Genomic DNA, 23,716 nt, shown 5'->3' on the forward strand with positions numbered 1-23,716 from the left:
TATCCTCACTAGCCATTTGCCTTCTAGGTATTCTGTAATGGCAAACTATTCCACAATGGCAATTATTCACTGCTCTTATTTGGCGAATAACCACTGTTGCCCTGTGCTATACTGTAACCATAAAACTATTCTTTGTTCTGTTCAACACAATTCTATCCTTTTGTTATAACTTTTCTCTCTATTTTGTGTAAAAGAATGTTCTTTGACTGTGTACTGAAATTCAATGTTCTTGTGGATGATATAGACTGGGAGTGAACTGACTTCTTTGCTGATAAGCTTTCATATAATTCATTATGTCACAATTCCTGTAGGCTGTGCACCAAGTCCTGTAGACTGTGCACCAATTCCTGTAGACTGTGCACAATTCCTGTAGACTGCACCATTCAAAAAAATTATATGCTTAAATGTCACTCTTATAATGTAATGTAACTCTTTTAATGAAACTTTCTATGAACCATACACACTTGAAGTTGTTTATCTTCTGATAAAGCAAGAGTAGCATTAAGTCTTCTCATTTGTGAGACGTCTTTCTCCTGGTTTACTATACCTGAACTGTCTTCATTCTTGACACTAGTGAAGTGAAAATGTCCTAAATCTCCTCCTTCAACACGAAGTGCAGTGATTCCTAAATGTTGTTTTTGCTTGTCCACTGTGAAACATATAATGTGCAGTTACCCACTACTATGTGCACTCTGTGACCTGTGTTACTCCATGTTCACTAAATTTTTGTAAGCGGCAGAACAAACTTAGTTTCTGTAAAGTTGTGAAGACATACCATTAGTGAAGCTATTCACTGGTTAGTTGTGAAGCTATACTGTTAGTGAAGTTTTTCACTGGTTAGGTGTGAAAACTGCCCCTCAGATCACTTTTGTGACTATGCAATTTGGTTTATGCACAATTGCTAAACCACAAAAGCTCCCTGATAGACAATGAAAGCAAGATGCAAGGGCAACAACTCATCTTGTGCTTGCTGATTTTTGTTCACTTCAAGGGAGGCAATCCAAAGTATCTTCAAACAAGGATATAAAAAAAGAAATATATCCAAAAACTGTTTTCACTTTCCGCATTAGCAAGGAAGGAAATTATGCATGCATCATTTGCATTTTTGGTATGACAATGTTAATTGCTGTCTTGTCATGCAAATTCTGTATGAAAAAGGTTTTTTTTCAGCATTACAAAACAACAAAGAAAACATTGATATTGAGAAAAAAAAGGAGAAAAAAACAACAACAGAACAACATCAATATAAAATACATGCATGCATAAATTTTTGTACCAAATGTTTTAGAAGCAGAAAAGGGATAAATAAAAAAGTAAAAAAAAAAAGAAGAAATTATTACAATCATAAATCATGTGTGTAACACAGCATGAAAGAAAAGTTTTTCCAGTAATTCTACACCATTAAAAACCGTATTCATAGGAAAAATGACATTCATTAATTCAGAATTCATTACAGTTTTAGAATTTATGAGAATAATTTTAAATTGAAATAGGGGAGACGACTGAAAGACTGGGAAACAACAACAACAACAAGCACAAGATAGTTCCATCGAGTTTACTAACATTACCACAATTTTTTTCCAAAATAATTGGTTATAAAGGATACCAAACTTGTATCAAGTTGAGGGCTAGTCAGAAATCTGCCATAACTCATTGATCTTTAATGAACATTTTATGACAGTTTTCTCAGCCAAGACTTTTTTCTGTCCAACTTCTCTTAATGAGTATTATGAACTGTTTTCAAATGTGTGAAGCTGTAATTTTATACATATATAACTTACATCATTAATATAGTCTGATTTTACAGAGTTGCTGCAATTAACCCAAACCCTGCTAAATTTCTATAATGAACTAATCCATCTTTCAATTTGGACAGTACCATTAACTGTTAAAAGGGGTGCATACCAAAAAAGATACTGACTAAATGGCGAACAGTGCAGATCATGATCAGACTGCATGGATGTGCAGGCTGATCTTGGTCTGCACTGGTCGCAAAGGCAGAATCACTTGCCGCCAGCAGGGTAAGGGTTAGAAAGATCAAATTCAAGTTTGAAAAGTTTAGGAGAGGGGAGATGATTTTGGATGAGAACCTAACTCTACCTGTTCTACATAAGTACTTATAGACAGTTTTCACAATATATAAAGCTGTTATATTAAAGCACATACATTAACAGACACCACCAAATACATGTACAATAAGCAAGTTTTAATTATGTTATGTACAGGATAATTTTGAAGTCATTCAACAGGTTGTGATTTCAAATATTTAAACATTTAAAATCTAGGTATTCATATCATACATCATGTAATTTTAAAGTACTTTGCTGTAAACATTGAGTCCAATGCCCATGGTATTCCATGATTTTATTCACTGAAATGAACATATAATCCTATACTTACATGCAATATTTGTGGTCTACAACCTGATAAAAAAGCCAGGTACCATAGTTATTGTTTCACTATAAAAGAGTAATGTCCCCTGGGACACTCTGCTTACACTTGCAGACATTAAACTTTTAGTAAAAACTTCATATAGGATATTTTGTGTTTTAATTGATAACATAATAAAAAATTATGCACATTTACCGGAAACTATTACTATCAAATAAAAGTCATATTATGGCTTTTTTCCATAGCATAAAGGCTACTCATCTTTGGCAAAATCGAAAGCTGCTTTTTTGGTGTTAAACAAAAGCAAATTATTGTGTATACAATATTACAGTGTAACATAAAATGTGCAAAAAAAAAAAACACAGGTACTTGGTTTTAGAATCAGCTGCAGAAGTTATCTTTAAATACATTTGATGCAAAAAAAAAAAAACACGCAAGTTTTCTTAATTGATTTTTTTCATGGGACTTCTCTATGATCATGTCAGGGGCAAGTCATTATTTTTCCAAAATTTTGGTTGTTAGCTACGAGAATTGCTCAGTGGCTAATTTGACCATTATGTCTGTCACAAGTGAAATGTGTCTATTATTAAACTGTCAAATTTCAAACATCTGACATCCATAGCCTTATTAGATGAAACCTGCGTTTTTTAATGGCTTTCACACATGTATATAACTATACAATACAACAAGCACAGAATATATAGCTGACTAAAGCAATCCAATGACTTGAGCAATAACTAAACATACTTGGTTAATACGCTGACTCAAACATCATGCTATTTGTATCACATGCTTTGATATCAAGTGCAACTTTATGTACTGGATTAAAGACAGCATGAAGAATTGTGCCAGTTGCAAAAATATCCACCACCAATAGCAATCCTTCTCTATGATGATTCTCCTTATTTCCACAGGACATCTTTCCTCCATATCTTCACCAGATAATAAATAACTTAAAGAAATCAGACAACTTCTCTCTACATCTTCTCGAAGAATGGCATGATCCATTTTAGTAAATCCTGTCCTGAAATTCCGACTTAAATTTCCATTTTGTAGGATTCTCCAATAATTTTTCATAATAATAATAACAATTCCTGTTTAAAAAAATGATATCCGTTTTTCAGTAATTGCAGCAGAACTGTGTGTGTGTGATTCCATGCCTCCATGCAATAGATCACAAGTTTCTTACAGAATTGTGACTCGAGATTGTTACAATGTCACAAAATAATCCTTGCACTGCATGATATATATCAAAATCTATATCCGGTATTCAGACTAGTTGTAATACACAGTTTCTGTCCCAATACTTAACTATTTTTTTAATAACTGATTTCTTTACTGAAATCCATAAGCTGTTTGTAAAAACATTTCCAAGTCATTTAGCAAAAATCTATTTAATATTACTAACCTCTCATGATATTTTTAAATGCAAAATTCAAACATTTTTTTGTTTTATTAAAATGATACGATTTAACTGTATTATAACGGTGACCATTTTCAAAAAAAAATTTGTTCATTTAATTTGTACTGAAAAATGAGATAGGCTAACTTAGGCTTTCTTCAAGTTTCAACTATTCCCAAAAAAAAGAATTCTTTCTTTCAACCGTACCAAATATTTTAGGAAAAAAGTATATCAGTAAATCTAATAAAAAATTTAACTGAAGAAAAAATGGCAAAATTTCTATACTTTGTTATAATACATCACTCTCAGACATAACAATGAAATACCCCAAGTGTATTAAAAACATTTAAACAAATAGAAAAAACATTTCTCATGCCTACAGGAAAAATTGTACAGATCATAATATTTTAATTTACAAAAACATTTTAATACAGAACTTTCAAACACAATCAAACAAAAATAGCCAATATTCAATAATTAAAGAGAAAAGACTTTTTAAAAAAAAAACACACACACACTCTCTATGAAACTCAACATGTATGCTGAAGAAAAAAATAATCAAATATAAACAAAAAATTACCTTTTTCCCCCATGTTCATCTTCTGCCTTTCATTAAATCAGATTTGATTTCTCGCAGCTTTAATTTCCTACACATATGGTCACACTATCACCCACAACTGCTTTACTTCCTGTCCCCAACACAGACTTTTCAATAACATACATTTTATTGAAGCTTGTTTAAAGCTCTGTCTTTCCTGTTCATTAATATATTTCTAATTTTTTCCCTCTACTAAAAGCATGTTACAATTCCTAACACTGTTCACCAACCTAACCTACTCCGATAGCAGTCTCCACACCGAGTGATTTGTAATTCATGAAAATCTCGAATTTATCTGATTCAATGACAAAATGAGAGAAACTAACATTAAAAAATCAATGTAAGCCAAGCTAACATCCATGACAACCTTTGTTAAGCTACGACCACGAGAAAGTCGGAAAACTCTCGTGCATTTCTAATACGAGAAATCGGCAGGACATCGCTCGAAAATCGTGATTATCATGTATGAAACTGACACATGTACAATAATCAATAATTGTCATTATTTTGAGTGATAAATTGCTATAACGGTACAGGTGCTCTCATTGATAAAAGCTTTTGTTGTAATAGTAACCAATATTTCCCCTTGCCACCTTCAAACAGACAATGAAATTACAATAAATTACTATCTCACAGTATCAGATGAAACTGCCATAAAATCCCTGTTGTTACACAATTTCATTATTTTCATTACTATTTTATAATGTTACATACACCATTAATAGTACTAAAGTTTCACAATTTTTTAACCATAAAATATTTTACCTTTATTGTCTAAAAATCACTTTGTTCTATATTTTATTCTCTTTTTATTTTCTTTTTTTTTCACAAGCTACAAGTAATTTAACATTAGGTAAGTTCAGTTCATTCCTCTAAAGTTTTTTTTGCTATCTAAAAGTATAATAATTTTTCTCTCTCTCTTTTTACATATAATCTGAATTTTTCATCGAAAGAAAGTCTAAATAATTTTTATGAGAGCAAGTTACATATTACCCAAGTTCCATTTATAGATGTTATAATTTTTTTGTTACTCCTAAAAAGGCATATTAATATTACCTCAAAATCCGTCTTAACCCTTACCATGCTAAATTTCTATAATGAACTGACAGAATAGTGAACAGTGCAGATCTTGATCAGACTGCACAGATGTGCAGGCTGATCATGATCTACAACGGTTGCAAATGCAGAATCAATCCTGCCCAGCATAAGCAATGATAAATGCTAAATACTGGGAAAAGGGGGCTATGAATTTGTGCTGCGAGATGCCCAGAACTGTATATTATATTGGGAAAGGGGGCTATGAATTTGTGCTGCGAGATGCCCAGAACTGTACATTATATTGGGAAAGGGGGCTATGAATTGTGCTGCGAGATGCCCAGAACTGTACATTATAATGGGAAAGGGGGCTATGAATTTGTGCTGCGAGATGCCCAGAACTGTACATTATAATGGGAAAGGGGGCTATGAATTTGTGCTGCGAGATGCCCAGAACTGTACATTATAATGGGAAAGGGGACTATGAATCTGTGCTGCGAGATGCCCAGAACTGTACATTATAATGGGAAAAGGGGCTATGAATCTGTGCTGCGAGATGCCCAGAACTGTACATTATAATGGGAAAGGGGGCTATGAATCTGTGCTGCGAGATGCCCAGAACTGTATATTATAATGGGAAAGGGGGCTATGAACCTGTGCTGCAAGATGCCCAGAACTGTATATTATAATGGGAAAGGGGACTATGAATCTGTGCTGCAAGATGCCCAGAACTGTATATTTAGCTCTTTATTATTTAGTATGAAATCAAACTTTGTATAATCACATGACAGTTTTGCAGTATTTACATTGGTCTGTGCATTGACTAAATACAAAGTTTTAACATTCTCAAAATTAAAGGCATATCTGACAGTTTCCAATGCACAAGCACCTGCACATAACATCCGTCACATTAATGTACTTAGCAGTAACCTGGAAAGGCTTAGAAGTGTTTGAGCTGACGGCTTAAAGATGAAATGGCCGTTGAAAACCCGGAGTACCAAAGTTTAAAAAATCATTTCCAAATCATAGAGCATTATTACATATAAGACATGGTTATCTCTCCATGCAGTGCTATTTGCTTCTTTAACCCTTACCATGCTGGACACGATTGTTTCTGCCTTTGCGTCCAGTGTAGATCATGATCAGCCTGCACATCCGTGCAGTCTGATCAAGATCTGCACTGTTCGCTATTCAGCCAGTATCTTTTTGGTAAGCACCCCTTTTAACAGTTAATGGTACTGTCCAAATTGGAAGATGGACAAGTTCATTATAGAAATTTAGCAGGGTAAGGGTTAAGAGCTGCAGGGTAAATAATAAACAACACTATTAACAAATTTTTTGTTTAATTTGAAGAAGGGTGATAATTTTTATAAAGGTTTCGACATATAATGCAAAAAAAAAAACCCACCCTAAATGATGGTAATGTTTATCTTGTTTGATAGATCAAATGTTTTCAGCTATAAAATTACACACAAACAAGAGCTGTCTCCGTAGGATGACACATGCCCCCGATGGCACTTTGAATGAATAGTTATGGCCGATGTTAGAGTTTAGGACCTTTGACCTATGGAGCTGGGTCTTGCGTGCGACACATCGTCTTACTGTGTCACACATTCATGCATAGTTATTTTAAAATCCATGCATGAATGACAAAGATATGGACCGGACATGCCCATCAATGCACTATCATGAAAAATGATCTTTAACGTCTAAGTGTGACCTTGACCTTTGAGCTACGCACCTGGGTCTTGCGCACTGCACGTCGTCTTACTGTGGTACACATTAATGCCAAGTTATTGAAAAATCCATCCATCGATGACAAAGATATGGACGGAAGCCCATCAATGCATATCCTTTAAGTCTAAGTGTGACCTGACCTTTGGCTACGGACCTGGGTCTTGCGCATGCACGTCGTCTTACTGTGTAACATTAATGCAAGTTATTTGAAATCCATCCCTCGAGACAAAGATATGGACGGACACGCCATCAATGCACTATCTTTAACGTCTAGGTGACTTGACCTTGAGCTACGGACTGGTCTTGCGCATGAGTCGTCTTATGTGGTCACATTATGCAGTTATTGAAATCCTCCATCGAGACAAATATGGACGACACGCCTCAATGCACTATCTTTAGTCTAGTGTGACCTTGACTTGAGTACGGACTGGGTTTGCGATGCACGTCGTCTTACTGTGGTACACATCATGCAAGTTATTGAAATCCATCCATCGATGACAAGATATGGACGGACACGAATTGCGACGACGACAGACGACAGATGACAGACGACAGACGACAGACGGTTCAAAACTATATGCCTCCCTTGGGGCATAAAATTAGGATATCTATCAATTAGAATTTCTTTATTTAAGAATATGCCTGTTTTTGTGTGTGTGTAAATTTTGCACAAGAAACCAATCTTAAACTGATACCGAAACATGATTTATTCACATTCAGTATTGTATTGATACTCTAAACAACAAAATAAACACACATTTCGGAAATGTGTGCTTCAATGCTTCAATCTATCATTTTAATTGTAGATATCTGACACTTGCATGTAGCTTTTCAAAAGAAACTACCAAATATGGCTTAAAAAATCTGCCAAAATGCAGTTACAGTTTTTTTTTTAACAGTGCCAGTTTTCCCTGTTTCATGATTTCAAAGCAACCTAGACTTTTTTTAAGACAAAATATTTTGTCTTTTCTTTGTTTAAAGGGAATATTTCTCATTGATTAAGTATTTAAATTTACCAAAAGGTAAACAGTCTCAACAAAATTTGAACTGAGAAGGATCTGTTTACCTCTGTGCATTTCAGGGTCATTTAAGGGAGTGTGGTGAATTAGGACTGAATATATTTCGCAGAAAAATTGTCTGGCAAGTGGCAACAGAAATGTTGCTCCCATATGTTATATACATGTTTAACCCTTAGCCTGCTGCAGGCGAATTTAACAGCCTTTGCAAACAGCTTGGAACCAGATCAGACGCCGATTAAATCGGCGTCTGATCAGGTTCCAAGCTGTTTGCTACTCTGACAATATTTCTTCCAATTTTGGAGCAAATTGAATGAACTTTACAATTTTAGCAGACTTGACATTTCCAGCAGACGACAATTTATCTAGCATGCTAAAGGTTAATAATACCACACCTATGTTTATGATGCTTATTGGCATCATCCCATCCCCCTTTGATATCTCTGTCTTTCACTGCTATATAAATACCATCTTGGTGGTGGTTTTATTATTTATCTTTTGTGTCATAAATTTAGAGCTTAGAACTCATAATTCAAAATATTACATTAGTTCAGGTGTTGTACCGTGAGACAGGTACTGATATGTAATAGTTATAGTATGTGTGAGAGTGTGTTACGAGGATATATCAGAGCTAGGGGTACATCGAGGGTATTTTTCTCTGCACATATCGTCGAGGCCGGTAGGCAGAGAAAAATACCCTCGATGTACCCCTAGCTCTGATATATCCTCGTAACACACGAGCATTACATATTATAACTGTTTTATCGCATAGTTTATCAAAAAAAATTATATATTATTTTCATTTAAATTTGTTTATTATTATTTTTACTATTTTGATTCCCTTTCTGCGCCTCGCTGACTGAAACACCAAAACTTCTGTTTTAGAAAATGTGTTCCCCAGATAAAAGTACCCAACAAATTTCTGCATTGGTTTTAAATCTTTGCATTTCATTGGCCAGACATATTGTAAAACTTGTTGTTTTGTTTGTAAAAAAAAATCAAAGAAAAAGAAACATTTGAGAAATCTCAGAATTTCATATATTTCATGTATTTTTGAATTTGGCAATAACTATCAAGTTTTTGAAATATTCTAGTTTATTTATTCTTTTACTTTATAAATGTAGGTGTTTGTGACAATTCTTTCTCTGTGAACTGTAAATTGGAGCTAAAATCATCTTTTCTTTGAAAGGAAAAAATTATACTCCCTTGATAGGACCTCAATAGAGAAAAAGTGTTCCGATATATAGCGGAACAGTTTTACTGTGCTGATATATATCGGAACACTTTTTTTCTTATGAAACTCCATAGAGATTTCCGTGTTGATATATATCGCAACAGTTTTGTAAGATATCAGCACAGTTTTGTAGTAGTAATGTGTGTTACTATGTATAACATGCTGCAAAGATCAAAGGAAAATTGCCGCACTATGCGATAAGTAATCTAAAATCACAAGTAATGATAATACTTTCTGGATTATAAAGTATGGCTACATTTAAGATTTCCTTTTATTACAAATAAACAAACAAAAAGATGGAGGTATGTAATTAAAGGGTCATTACAACAGTAGCTAGACCTGAGATTTTGTATTTGGCTCTCGTGGATTTTGCAAGGATGGATCACACTTGGCGCATGCGTGCCTCTTGAGATCCGATCTGGCAAAATCCACTTGAGCTGAATACAGCATCCCAGATCGAGCAACTGTTATAATAACCCTATTATCTTATTACACATATAAAGCTATTTATAAATTATTTTAGTTTTTTTTTCATGAATATCAATAGCAAATAAAGCGAAAATAAATCCCTCGCCAAATTTTCTGATCTTTCAGTAATCATTTCTCTAATTTTTGCAAATGTGCATTTTTTTACATTTTTTTGCTGACAAAAAAAGTTTTAACAGTTGAAGCAGCAGGTGAACAACTTGCAGACATGTCACACACACTAATTAGACACTAATAAGTGTAATCAGCCAGAGGCAAGCAGTGAGATTTATAAAATATCCAAGTCCACAAGTTTAATTAATCACATTGCTGAACCTGTTATAGGATTTAACACCTTGGCCGAGAACAAACGATGTCAGGGTGCTCCAGACACAGCTTATATTTATGTCAATTTTACCTTTACCCACTTCCTAATGAATCCAGAAAAATCAATTTTTATTTAATTAATGAAATATTGGTTCATTATAATACCTTCCATTATGAGGATCATCATTATGAATCAAACGATTCCCTATTTTTACCATGGTCTCTATGGTTACCATATGAGCCGTGCCATGAGAAAACCAACATAGTGGGTTTGCGATCAGCATGGATCCAGACCAGCCTGCGCATCCGCGCAGTCTGGTCAGGATCCATGCTGTTCGCTAACGGTTTCTCTAATTGCAGTAGGCTTTAAAAGCGAACAGCATGGATCCTGACCAGACTGCGCGGATGCGCAGGCTGGTCTGGATCCATGCTGATCGCAAACCCACTATGTTGGTTTTCTCATGGCACGGCTCATATTATTTGTTTTATTGTCTTTGTTTTGCCCCTGACCTTAACTACTAATGACATTACTTGGTATTCAAATCAAAGTAGGTGAAAAAAATTTAAAAGAAATCTTTTTTAATTATCTCAAGCTTTTAGCTGTGAAAGAAAATTTGCCAAATATGGAAATTAGCAATTTGAATAATTACAAGAAAACAAGCTTTACTGTTGTATTTAACATTCATTTCAACACCAGAACTTTTTTTTTTATAGACAAGAACAAACTTATAGTTCATGTAATCAAAATTGTATTCTGACTCCGGTAAAATGAAACACAATTCCCCAGTATCAATTTGCCAGACATACTTTTGTCACAGTTGTCGCGTTTTACTGCAATTAACAATAAAAATAACCAAATTATTAACAATCAATAATCAATGGATGTATTATCATGAAATAACAAGCAGAAAATGAAGAGGGTGATGGTAATTTTGTCTCAATGGACTATTGATTGAGAGGTGAATATTATTGGAAATTATTCGGTCCCCGATTGATCTAAATCAATATTAAGCAGTGTTGTCGCGTGGATCATTAATTTTGGCGCAGGGCACATTAAAGAATTATTGAAAAGCAGTTTGATTTCTTTTTTAGCAAATTCATACGGGAGTTCAATGTATGTTATAGAGAACAATTCAATACGCTGCAATGCAATTCCATTTATGTTTCCGTGTCAGTTGAAAATTTCAATATACCATAAACATGCAATTTTAACGATCAAATTTCTCATTTATCTTATTTAAACATTACATTTACAGTGAAATAGTTGATATGTGTGGAGGAGTAATTCTTGTGGACTTCATTGTGGAGTCAATCTGGACACAAAATCAAACCCCAATAAATATGAAAAATTCCCATTTATTTTTATGTTCAAAGGACAAATTTCTCGATTTATTTCAAAGTAGGCACTCTGGCCTAAACCACTAAGTTTTGTGCCAATGAAATGAAATGATGTAATAGTATAATATAATATATAATGTGCAACCATTAGATTTATAACATAAATAACACAAGAACTGTCCGTAAGACAGCACACTCGACTTTTCTCAGTGCCTGACTCTGACTTAGAGCTTTGCCAGTTAAAAAAGGGCATAACTCTGTCAAAATTCAATCAGAGTTATGGGTATTGTTTCTCCTGGCATAGTCTTTGATAGTAAATAATATTTTAAGTTTCAAGTCAATAGCTTTGATAGTAACAGATATATTTAACTTTATCAAAAAATTTAACCAATGGGGACGCTGACATCAGGGCGAGTACAATGCTAAAAAGTAACTGAATGTGGGCTTTTTGTTAAAACTTCTGCATTTTCAGAAACTTCAATTCTCTTTTTACGTCAGCTAAGTAAGAAATATTTGTTGGTAGACATCTACAGAAGAGGCTTATGTTTATATTTCAGATTTACAAACATGTAATATTATATTCAAAAAGTTAAAAAGTGTGATACATTAACTACATGTCTTATTAAGCAGAGGATGTATAGAGCAATGCCTTTTATAGATACAGGCCTGGATGAGACAAGTTTCTTTTCCAAAATTGGTAAAACATCATCAGACAAAACGACCTACTTAAATTTCCGATACAATGAAACTATTTCAAATGTTTTACGTATATGGCGCTAGCTCAAGTATCCAATTAGTACGAGACTTAATCTGTCTGTTACGAAATGTATATTTATTTAAAAGACACGTGACTATAGGTGCATAAAGAGGATCTGACAAGACGTTTCAATACAAACCACTATACAGCATTAATTCTGATTGGGCAACAGATAGTGCTACGAGCCGTCAATGCCTTTTATAGATTAAGATTTTCAGATATCGCCCGTAAGTGGAATGCATTGATTGTTTTTATCATTAATTAGGAATCTTGCAGATAAATCGGTTACTATGGCAACAACAAACTGTTAGACAACCTGTTATTTGTAGCTATAAAATAATTAGGCTGTGAATAATAATACCGAGTCCTGTGTCTCGTAAGTTGTATTAACCTAGGTTTATCGACAATTTCAATTTACCAGAGCTTAAGCAACTTGTAATGAAGTGAACTGACTTACAATCAAGATACAGCATACAGTCGCCCACAAAATCATGGTATAGAACAGCACACATTTTGTGTCAGGAATGTGATCTCCAAGATTATAACACTCCTGCCTAATTTTTTTCGTAGTAATACATTTCACACTGGCTCTAGTTGCCACAGAGGATGTTAAACTGTCTAAAAATAACATTTTTTAGAATATGTTAAGCACAAACTGATTTTTTTTAACAAATACCCGAGCATGAAGCAAACAGAAAAGATAATTCTTGTGTAGGAATATGAAATGTTATCACGGCAGTCTGTTACATGCTTCATAGCTCGATGACAACCCAACAACTATACAGGCATCTAAAGTCTGCACTTTATATTGATTATAGAAAATGTCTTTAGTCTGATTTTGAAAAATCAATGAGGAAGAATGAAGCGAACCTCCTGCTTCAGTTCTCCACGAAGCTAATGAAACATCTCTCAAGACAGCCTAAATTGGATTTAATGTGCTACATGCTGATTTTCAGTATCTTTCCACCGTAAGCCGTGATCTCGTATGCCAAGCACACACACGATTTCAGTCCAAATCCATCAGGATTTACAGCATCTATGACTAATCATTGAACATTCTTCTCCAATCATTGACGTATATTGCATTTTAACAACCTCATTCCTGGCTTCTTCCTAAATAACTTCTGACAATTTTCCTAAATAGTTCTCTTGAAAATTTTTCAAGTAGTAAGTCTGTGAAGAGATTTAAAATGATCTGAAAGTGGAAACAAATTTCTGTAACAAAGCCTTACCCTGCTAAATTTCTAAAAGTGGACTGGTCCATCATTCAATTTGGGCAGTACCATTTATTATTCAAAGGGGTGTTCACTGAAAATTTACTGACTGAATAGAAAACGGTGCACACAATAAACAGCCCTGGTGCATTTTGACATATTTTTGCTGATATAATTTTGAATATTTTTTCCGAAGTCAGGGGCCATAACTCTGGTCTGAGTGAAATCCCAAACAAAACCTCAGTGCATAACTTCACATGTGAAACAATATTCCTGTAAGGTTTCATGACTCCAGCTCAAATCCTTTTAATATAGGCAAAACAAACTTATAAGCTCTTTAAGTATATTTTTTATCATCAAGGGCAATAACTCTGATCAGGCCAAGTGAAATCCAAACTAAAACCCAGTTGTTCACCTTCACATGCTGAATAACAATCCTACCAGGTTTCAAAACCCTTAGTTGAATTCTTTAGAGATAAGTATGACACAACTTTTTAGGCCCTTTATGTATATTTTTTACTTTGTCCAAGGCTTAACTTTGGTCTGACCGGGTGAAATCCGAAACAAGGCCCCAGGTGCACAACTTTACAAATTGTGAGGGCCACAAAACTCAAAGCAATAAAATATTTTTTAGAGTATGTAAATGCTATCAAAGAAACATAAGACTTGAGAAATTATTTTTTGCATTTATTCATGCAGAAAAAGAAAGATTTCACAAAATTTAATGAATTCATTTCATACAAGCTAGTCTCAGGTGTTTGTTGTATATAACATTATCTGTTACAGTATTACTAATGGCAACAAATCACAAAACATTTCAATAAAAGTTTTTCTAATTGAGAATATATACATTTGATACAACGTTTCATTGATACATATTTTAATAACCAGCTCTTTAATATTCTCATGTCGGTATCAAAGAATCTACCTGTTTTAAAACACTATGCCAAAGAACATTCTTGGACATTCAAATGAGTTATGGTAATTTTGTTGCTGCTTGTTCTATCAACTACTTAAGAAAAAAACTGTTCCTTTAACTCTTTTTATCAATGAATTATCATTTAAAATAACATTTTTACATTGCTTTTGTTGCAGGGAAAAGTTTACCTTTTTCAATTATATTGAGATTGGGTAATATCTCTGTATCTTCAATTGCCTTGGAAAATGCCTAAGGGAACATGGTGTTTTTGCCAAAGGGAACATGATAATTGACCTTACGCCAGATAGCCTGTAGCCACGCCTACCAGTTTTCAGGGGGAACAATTCATGCTAGGCCCGACAAACAAAGGAATCAAATGGCGGCGGCAGAAATATTTTGCCGGACATTCTAGTTGATTTCGGCGTACGCTACCTCAATTCACACGTATTTCTAAAGTGAAAAGACAAAACACAATCGTTAATAAGTGGATGTTCTGTAGAGAAACATAAATTCTACAAAAAACAACAATACGTTGTTGTTAAAAGCCGGGAACTGCACCCGAGTATGAGGAAAACTAAACAAGGCAGGGGGCCGAGCGGAAAACAAGTAAAAAAGACGGAGAAATCTCTGAAACCATTATCGCTGATTTTGTGGGTTTTTTTTAATTGTCTGTTTCTTTTTCATTATAGAAACGTCAAATTTCGATCTCCCGGAAATCATGTAGGGTATGACTATATTAAGCAGACTAGGACATTGATTTTTATTAATTAAGGTTGAAATCAGACTGTGGATTCTGAATCCTATTTCAAAATAATTAGATAAATTAAATAAGGTAATTTACATGAAAAAATTGTCACTTGTGTCATTTTAAGAAACGTCGGATTTCGAAATACCGGAACTCATTTAAGATGCTCATATCATTGTTCAACATTATTCAGATACATAGCATTTAATGTCTAATACTTAGACATGATGTGTTTTAAGTATAAGTAAAGAAAGTTTTCTTATTAGAATTAAAACGTGTAAATGATAAATAAATAAGATATAGTCCAAGGCGATGATATAGTCCATACTCATATTTCAAGACATGTACCGGCACATCGCAGCTTAAAACAATGTTTGAGCCTACCAAATTTCTTTATAAAGTATACAGAATGAATGTATAATTTTTTGTTTAAGAACATATCTTCTTTATACGAAATATACTATTTTTTCTGGAATTTTAGACGAAGTTTACGCTGTCTATTAAAATGAAATTTAGAACGAAAGCACACACCGAGTGCTTAGTCAAAACTTTGAGCGCCTGGAAAATTGTTGATTAGACTCATTAAAAATAATCTTATATTAATCATAGTTTTTTATCATGTCTATTATTTGTTGTATTATCACCCAGGTATGACTCAACATACACCAGTGGGAGATTGATGTAAACCTTAAAAAATGCATAAATCATGTTTCCAGTACATTAAGACATAATATTTACACGTTACCATTCAAATAATATAGAACATCAAATACTTGTGATTTATCAGTACATACCAGTTACTCTGGTAACTGATGGAATATTTTTACTATTGAATAAAGAATACTTGGCACTTTGTTAAATAAGAAAGTTAATTTTCATAGAATTTTACTCTGATTTAAATGAAATAATTAAAACGTTATAACACAATGAGTGCTAAGTCGAATTGCTTTATTTTTAAACACTCTTATAAGATTTTTAAGATCAACTATTCTTGAGGACGTCCACAGAGCCTGATACATCGTTGACAATATGCGAGGTCTGAGAGTGGATTTGGAAAAGGGAAGCGCTCTAGTATTACACTCTCTTCCCTGTGTCTGGTGTAAAGGTGTCTTAACGTTACCTTTTTACCATTTTGGACGATTTTTCGGTGGTATTTATATTCTTTGACTGGCGAGTCCGGCACTAAGTTTGACGGACAAAATGGCGGCTAACAACAAGGCTTATCAGTTCTGTTATCTGATTGGTCAGTTGGAACCTGTCAATCAACACTGGCGTAAGGTCAGTTGCAGTCATAAGGAACGTGACCTCTGCATCCCTAGGAATATGGATGTTAACATCCCTAGGGAACATGATTACTGCAGTTCTAGGGCACATTATGTCTGCATCCTTTGGAATATGGATGTCCACAGCTCTTGGGAACAATCAATATGATAACTGCAGTCCCAGGGAACATGGATGTATAGAGAGCTTATGAATACAAAAACTGCAGTCCTAGGTAACAGGACATCTACAGCTCAGGAGTTTCTGTAACTTTTGGGTAAATGATATCTGTAGCTAGTGAAAACAGTGTTATTTAAAACAGACAGATGTTACCAACAACCAAGCATGTTCCCCCCCCCCACCCACCATATCACATGTAACACATGGTCCCTAGTATTTATCACCAAAGCACTACCATTAACAAAGATAGCAAAGTCTTTATAGTATCATAAAACATAATTTAATATTATTTAGATTATCTATGTTGGTACCTTATGAATACAATATAAAGAAATGATAAACTCCTTCCATTTACACAATTACATTTTCTGAAATATGTTTAGAGTACTCAATATTTTCCTCAAAACACAGATGAGATACAGGATTTATAGGAAAAAACCAAAACAGTATACAACATATATTTAATATAAGCCAGTGCCTAGATTAGAATCTACAACCTGGCCACAGTGCCTAAAGATTACAAATTTGCCCATCCTGCCAGCTCAATCACTGCCAAAACGCTAACAGCTGATTGAAAAATACAGCTTATAAGTACATGACATCTAATTTAACACATGCTTTGGATAGATATCTGTTTTTCCAAAGCAAAAACTAAACTTAAAGTATGTCAGAAATATCTGTCACATTATACATTATAACTATATGCATAATTCTGGAAATAACAGATCTTATCTGTCATTGTGACTGGAAATTTACAACATCTTTTTAAATGATAGGCAAAAACAATGATCTTACACTTCTGCCAGTGCAAGGCAGGTGTTTTCCAAACCCTTGAGACAGCTTGGATAAGAAATATTGCTAATGCTTAAGTTCCACATTCCCTGCTCTACCTCTAGTTTGGTAAACAGGCAGGCATGTAAGATAGTGTAAAACAGATGACAGGTATATACAGGTGACTGGTACTTCAACAACACTATAGTCAGTTACACACTACCTTCTGAAGTCAAGAAGTGCCTTAATCGATCCAGGAATACCAAGGTCTGGCCAGGTCAGGAAGTGGAACTGTGTAACTGTGCGAGTCTCGCCGGTCTGAAGATTCTTCAAGTAGAAACTTCTCACCAGATAATCTTCACACCAGATGTGCTCAGACACAAGATGTACCTACAATATGATAAGATATAATATGACAAAACCCTGAGACTATTTGACAACAGACATCTCAGAAATTGATTTGCCTAATTATCAGGGTCAATTCCTCCTAAGAACTTCATAACAACTGAAGGAAACCAGCCAGGGGTGATGTCTAGCCAACAAGGGAGCATGTCCTCCATGGCCCATACCCAGCCAAATCAATCTAGAATAAAGGGGAGTGGTGGTCTAATGGATAAGGTATCGGCCGCTCAATTCAGGGCTTACAGGGTAGTGGGTTCGAGCCCCACTGGGGTAGTGACCATGACTTCTCATATGATACCAGTACTGGTTTTCCCAGGAAGCAGAGTCGAGAGTGGTTCAAATAAGCTTAAAGCTTTCATCACAATGGAGCTAAAACAAGTAAGTATAAACTAAACTAGAATAAACTCCACTTTGGCCTTGGGGACCTTCTCTGCAGAAACTCCAACTACGAATCCCACATCTAGGATTAAATCCAACATTTCCATGGCAACAAAAAATAAAATGGTGGATTTCTTAAATTTCTAGATATATATCTGAGCTGTATTTACTTAATTCTGTAAAATCCTTTCTCTACTTTTTCAAGCTACAATGAAAGGGATTACCATGTTTTACAAGTAACACTCAAGAAATATATGAAATTAGTCTATTTAAAAGGTTATTTGCTAAATAAAGAATCCAGCAGTGTTTAAATGATGTCATAAACACACTAAAATGGCTGCCTCCATGATCAGCCATTTTCTTAAATTTCAAACTGCCACATCTTTTTCAAAAGTAGTCTTTTAAAAAATTCTTTAAGCGTTATGAAAGGCTTGATGATGTATTCGTATAAAATCAACTTATTTTCAGGCTTTCCTTGCCCTTTAAATAGTGGACATAAATGTTCCAAGTGTAAAAAGGGAAGTAATTTTGTCAAAATCAGAATAATGGGACACCTTTATTTGGTTTAGAATTTAAATGATCAAAAACTTCCTCAGTAAAAGGGAAATTATTTTGTCAAAATGAAAGACAGAGTTATGGAAGTTTATATGTAGAAAAACAATATGAATTCTAACACTTGTGTGATGTTTCCATCAAATGCATGAATATGTTTCAGAAATATTAATGAATTGTCACTTAGTACAAATATCTTCTTTCGAAAAGACGTTCTCATGACACTAATAAATTTCACAGACAAAAAAAAAGGTAAATGATTACTAAATTATCATTATTGTTATACCGAAATATATTACTTGCCTCAGTACATTTATATATAATACAGACCTAACTGAGTTCTTTTTATATTAAAGACATACAGAATTCCTTTAATATCAAAGAGAAATTGTGAGCTTGGTCTCATTTTCATTCTAATAACTGGTGTAAACGAGGCTGAAGTAAAACTAATTAAAAAAATATCTTGAAACTTGAAAAAGTGAAATAAAATATTAAATTCTATAGAACATTATTACAAGAAAGAAATTAAGGTCTATTTCTGAACACTGGCGAATATCTCTTAAGACTATGTTATGATTGTAGATTTATAATACTGGCAATGGTTTTGCTTTTTTTTCATTTTAGCTGAAAGGGTATCACACTAAGTAAAACATAATGGAATATAAAGCCATCTTTTAGAACTACAAAGTGCGAATCCTTAACTTCATGAATAGTCATGTCTAATGTATCTCAATCACATAACAAGAGCACCACAATGTGGAGCAATATAATATGACCTTTGGCCCCTTAAGTGTGACCTTGAAGCGAGCCATCCGAAACATGGCTCTGCACCTCATCTCTATATATGGTGAACATTTGTGCAAAGTTTCTTTAAAATCCTTGCAAGCAGTTCAAGAGTTATAGAGCAGACAAGAATAAAAGTCACATGACCTTTGACCCCTAAGTGTGACCTTGCTGTGAGCCATCCAAAACATGCGCTCTGCACGTTGTCTCGATGTGGTGAATATTTGTGCAAAGTTTCTTTAAAATCCTTCAAGCAGTTCAGGAGTTATAGAGCAGACAAGAAACAAAGTCACATGACCTTTGACCCCTAAGTGTGACCTTGCTGCGAGACATCCAAAACATGCGCTCTGCACGTTGTCTTGATGTGGTGAACATTTGTGCAAAGTTTCTTTAAAATCCTTCAAGCAGTTCAAGAGTTATAGAGCAGGCAAGAAACAAAGTCATATGACCTTTTACCCCTAAGTGTGACCTTGTTGTGAGCCATCCGAAACATGCACTCTGCACGTTGTCTTGATGTGGTGAACATTTGTGCAAAGTTTCTTTAAAATCCTTCAAGCAGTTCAAGAGTTATAGGGCAGGCAAGAAACAAAGTCATATGACCTTTGACCCCTAAGTGTGACCTTGTTGCGAGCCATCCAAAACATGCGCTCTGCACGTTGTCTTGATTTGGTGAACATTTGTACAAAGTTTCTTTAAAATCCTTCAAGGGGTTCAACAGTTACAGAGCTGACACGAAATTGCTAACAGACGGACAGACTAACACTGGCGTCATAAGTAATACGTCCCTTTGGACGTATAATAGAAGTGAGTCTAAATGGTCCAATCCATAGAAGTTCTCGATTAAAGACAATGGATGATCACTCATTTAAAGAAGTATTAAACCTCACAGATTTCGCAGATTGTTAGAAATTATAAAGGACAAGGTTCAAGTCTAACATCGCTTACACTATTTTAAAAAATTTTAAATTGTTGATAAATGAAAGAATCATACAATGTTTGCTTCCAGAATATTTATTGTCTTTTTTCAAACAGAATTATTATTTTGTTCCAAACATGTCACTGAATATTGTTGAAATAAGAGATTTTTGAGAAAATGGGCATTTTCTGCCATATTCAGGTCCCCTAGCAATGTTTTTAGTAGTCAGCATAGCCAAGGACCACAGTAATAGTTTGATCACTCATCCAGCTTTTTTCAAAGACTTAATGGTCATTGTGGTTGACAGCTGTGCCAATATTTAAAATTTAAAATCTGTTTAAAAAAATTGGTTAAAACCTGAATGTTTTCCAGTTGAAGAAATTTAACCAAAAAGAAAAAAAAATTCTTACAAGGCACAGATATGTCAAAATACACCTATAAATTGGAGGTACCATCCATGTTGTACCACAGAAAAGTGGTCTCGGTTTTTCCCTACGGCCAATAATAAAAAAGTTACTAACATGCTCAAAAATCAAAACAGAAAATAGTAAATCAAGACTGTAAATTGACAGATCTATTATGACTAGGCAATAAAATTATTACGTGTCACACATAATACTCTATACTCGTTATAACAAATATTACTAAGCTTTATTTTTAAACGTGGAAAATAATAAAAAAAAATAATAATGTATTGATAGTAAAATCATTTCAGAAACTGGCTGAATCCTAGAAAAAAGTAAAAAGTAAATGTAGATACGAGTACAGCAATTTAGTTAGTATGGCTGTAAAAAAAAAGAGAGAAGAAAATACATAAAGATGGTCTCTATGATGAGTACTAAAACTTTAAATGTTTTGTTATGCAAAACTGTTTTTAAATGTGCAAATTATAAATTATAATAGTTTCAAATGTATGAACATGCTCACACGCATCGAAAGTTTCAAACAGGAAAATGGTAATAGTTTAAAACATGGAAAGATCGGTCTTAACCTGTGAACCTTTGCACCCACTTCTACATGTACATTATTCAGAAACTACTATTTTACTGAAGTCAGTCTTCCCATCAACGACAATCTTTTTGTTGTTTTTGAGAAGGGCTATTATTTTACCCTCGTCTGACCATGCCGTTTTCACTTTGTCCTGAGAACTTGTATGTTCAAGTAGTTTAGCGTTCTGGTGGGTCAGATCCTCTCTAATAACTATAGCTGAGTTTTTCAAATGTCTTCGCGCCTTAATGACATCGTGTTTTGTGAAACGAGACACAAACTTACAAATAATTGGTCTGTTGGCGTCACTTGAAAACCTCCCCATTCTGTGAGCTATGTCAATATCAGCAGTTGATATTTTGACGTTGAGTTTTTCACTGACCAACTTTACAACTTGTTTTGCGGTTTCCATGGATGTTTCATCTTTATTTTGGTCTTCTAACCCGTACAATCGGACAGTGTTTCTTCTGGTATACTGCTCCAGGTTATTTATTTGTTCTGACTGAACAGTTAGCTTTATTTCGCGCTCCTGAAGTTGTTCTTTCATTCTTTTGTTCTCCTCCACTATATAAGCAGTTTTTGTCTGCATATTTTCCATGGCAATTTCCATATCCGAAACTGTATTACGGAGATCAGACACAGACCTTTCCGCCTTCGTGACCCTATCTTTCAATTCTTTTACCTGCTTGTTCACATTTTCAAGTTCTTTCTTGACTTGACATTTTACTTCTTTTTCTAACTCTTTTAGTTTTGTACTAAGGAATTCTTCTGTTACCATTTCTTTAAGCTTTGACTCAATAAAAGCTTGTGAAGCAAGTTTATTCAGTTTTTCTGACACATTTTTCAGCGTTTCCTCTATATTCTCGTTTTTGAAGTTTTCAGTAGGTTTTAAATGTTTATCAATTGTTGTCTGACCATCTTTTACTTCTGTTGGACCTTTCTGTTTTGATTTATGTGCAGGGGAGAGAACCTCAGGAGAATCCGTCTCACCGACCGTTTCTTCTGGCCAGTTCAAAAAAGGAACCAAGATCTTGTGGAGATACAAGTTGTGTGCAAGTTTGGTTAAAATCAAATCATAAATGAAGCTGCTATTGTGCAGACAAGGCCAAAATAGCTAATTTTGGCCCTTTCTGGGTCCATAACTTTGGAACCCATTAAGGGATCTGGCCGGTTCAAGAAAGGAAGCGAGATCTTATGGTGACACAAGTTGTGTGCAAGTTTGATTAAATTCAAATCATAAATGAAGCTGCTATTGTGCAGACAAGGTCAAAATAGCTAATTTTGGCCCTTTCTGGGGCCATAACTCTGGAACCCATAATGGGATCTAGCCAGTTCAAGAAAGGAACAAAGATCTCATGGTGATACAAGTTGTGTGCAAGTTTGGTTAAAATAAAATCATAAATGAAACCACTATCGTGCAGACACGAAATTGTTGACGGATGGATGGACGGACTGACGACGGACGAAGGGTGATCACAAAAGCTCACCTTGTCACTATGTGACAGGTGAGCTAATAAAAAAGAGAGTAAAATATTGCATGCAGTTTGATAAAGTAATACTTCTAGATGAAAAAATTTGGGGTTATTTGACGTAGAAGTTTTGTTCAATTTTTACGCCATTTTGTACAAAAGTGAACGTTTTCCTTTACCTCATATATATGGTAGAGGTCACTGCCCTCGTCTGGCCAGTATCGGTGACATTTGGCTTCTCCATTCTCTGTAAGCTTTGTCAGCATCACAATCACAACACTGCCTTGTTCCCAAACCATCTGAAAAATCAAATATAAATTAATAGAATATTGTTAGTGCTGAATAAAAATCAAAAGAAATGTTGGTGTTCATGTTTGATGCACAGTGCAAAATAGTTAAAAAGAACAAGAGCCCCAAAACTGTTGTTAAGGTGTATGACCTAAGTTTCCATGACTAATTTTATACTGTGATTATTTTATGATTAAAATGTTTACAAAATGCAAAGCATTGCTCTGCAATGAGATGTCGGTAAAAAAAAAAAATAGTATCAAACGTCAAGGAAAATGCTCTATAGAGCAAAAAATACCAGAAAATTATCTGAATCTGCTGTTATGGGACTAGCATTTACTGAACCCCATTTCCTTAGCTGGTATATGTAAACCTTCACAAGACTGAAGCCATCTGTTCTTATTCATTCCTGCTGGCCACAAACACAATTATCTTTCTAAATACACCTGAGGTAATCAGTTAATACTGAAAATGTTTCAGATATGCATCTCTTTTTATGTAATTAGTCTACAAGAAAACCTTCATAACTTGAATTATATGTGATTTATTTAC

General features: G+C 34.3%; 1 protein-coding gene across 3 annotated transcripts in view; it reads right to left on the bottom strand.

The window, feature by feature from the left end:
- The window catches only part of LOC123531512 (receptor-type tyrosine-protein phosphatase N2-like), a 297,876-nt gene that overhangs the window by 20,472 nt on the left and 253,688 nt on the right, over positions 1 to 23,716 (bottom strand). For all 3 annotated transcript variants that reach the window (XM_045312552.2, XM_045312553.2, XM_045312551.2), the window contains 2 exons: positions 23,056 to 23,175; positions 17,613 to 17,779 (listed from right to left, as the gene is read on the bottom strand). In XM_045312552.2, the coding sequence (XP_045168487.2) occupies positions 17,613 to 17,779; positions 23,056 to 23,175 (287 nt within the window). The remainder of the gene's footprint in view (positions 1 to 17,612; positions 17,780 to 23,055; positions 23,176 to 23,716) is intronic.

This window comes from Mercenaria mercenaria, chromosome 11, assembly GCF_021730395.1.
Source record: "Mercenaria mercenaria strain notata chromosome 11, MADL_Memer_1, whole genome shotgun sequence".
NCBI lineage: Eukaryota > Metazoa > Mollusca > Bivalvia > Venerida > Veneridae > Mercenaria > Mercenaria mercenaria.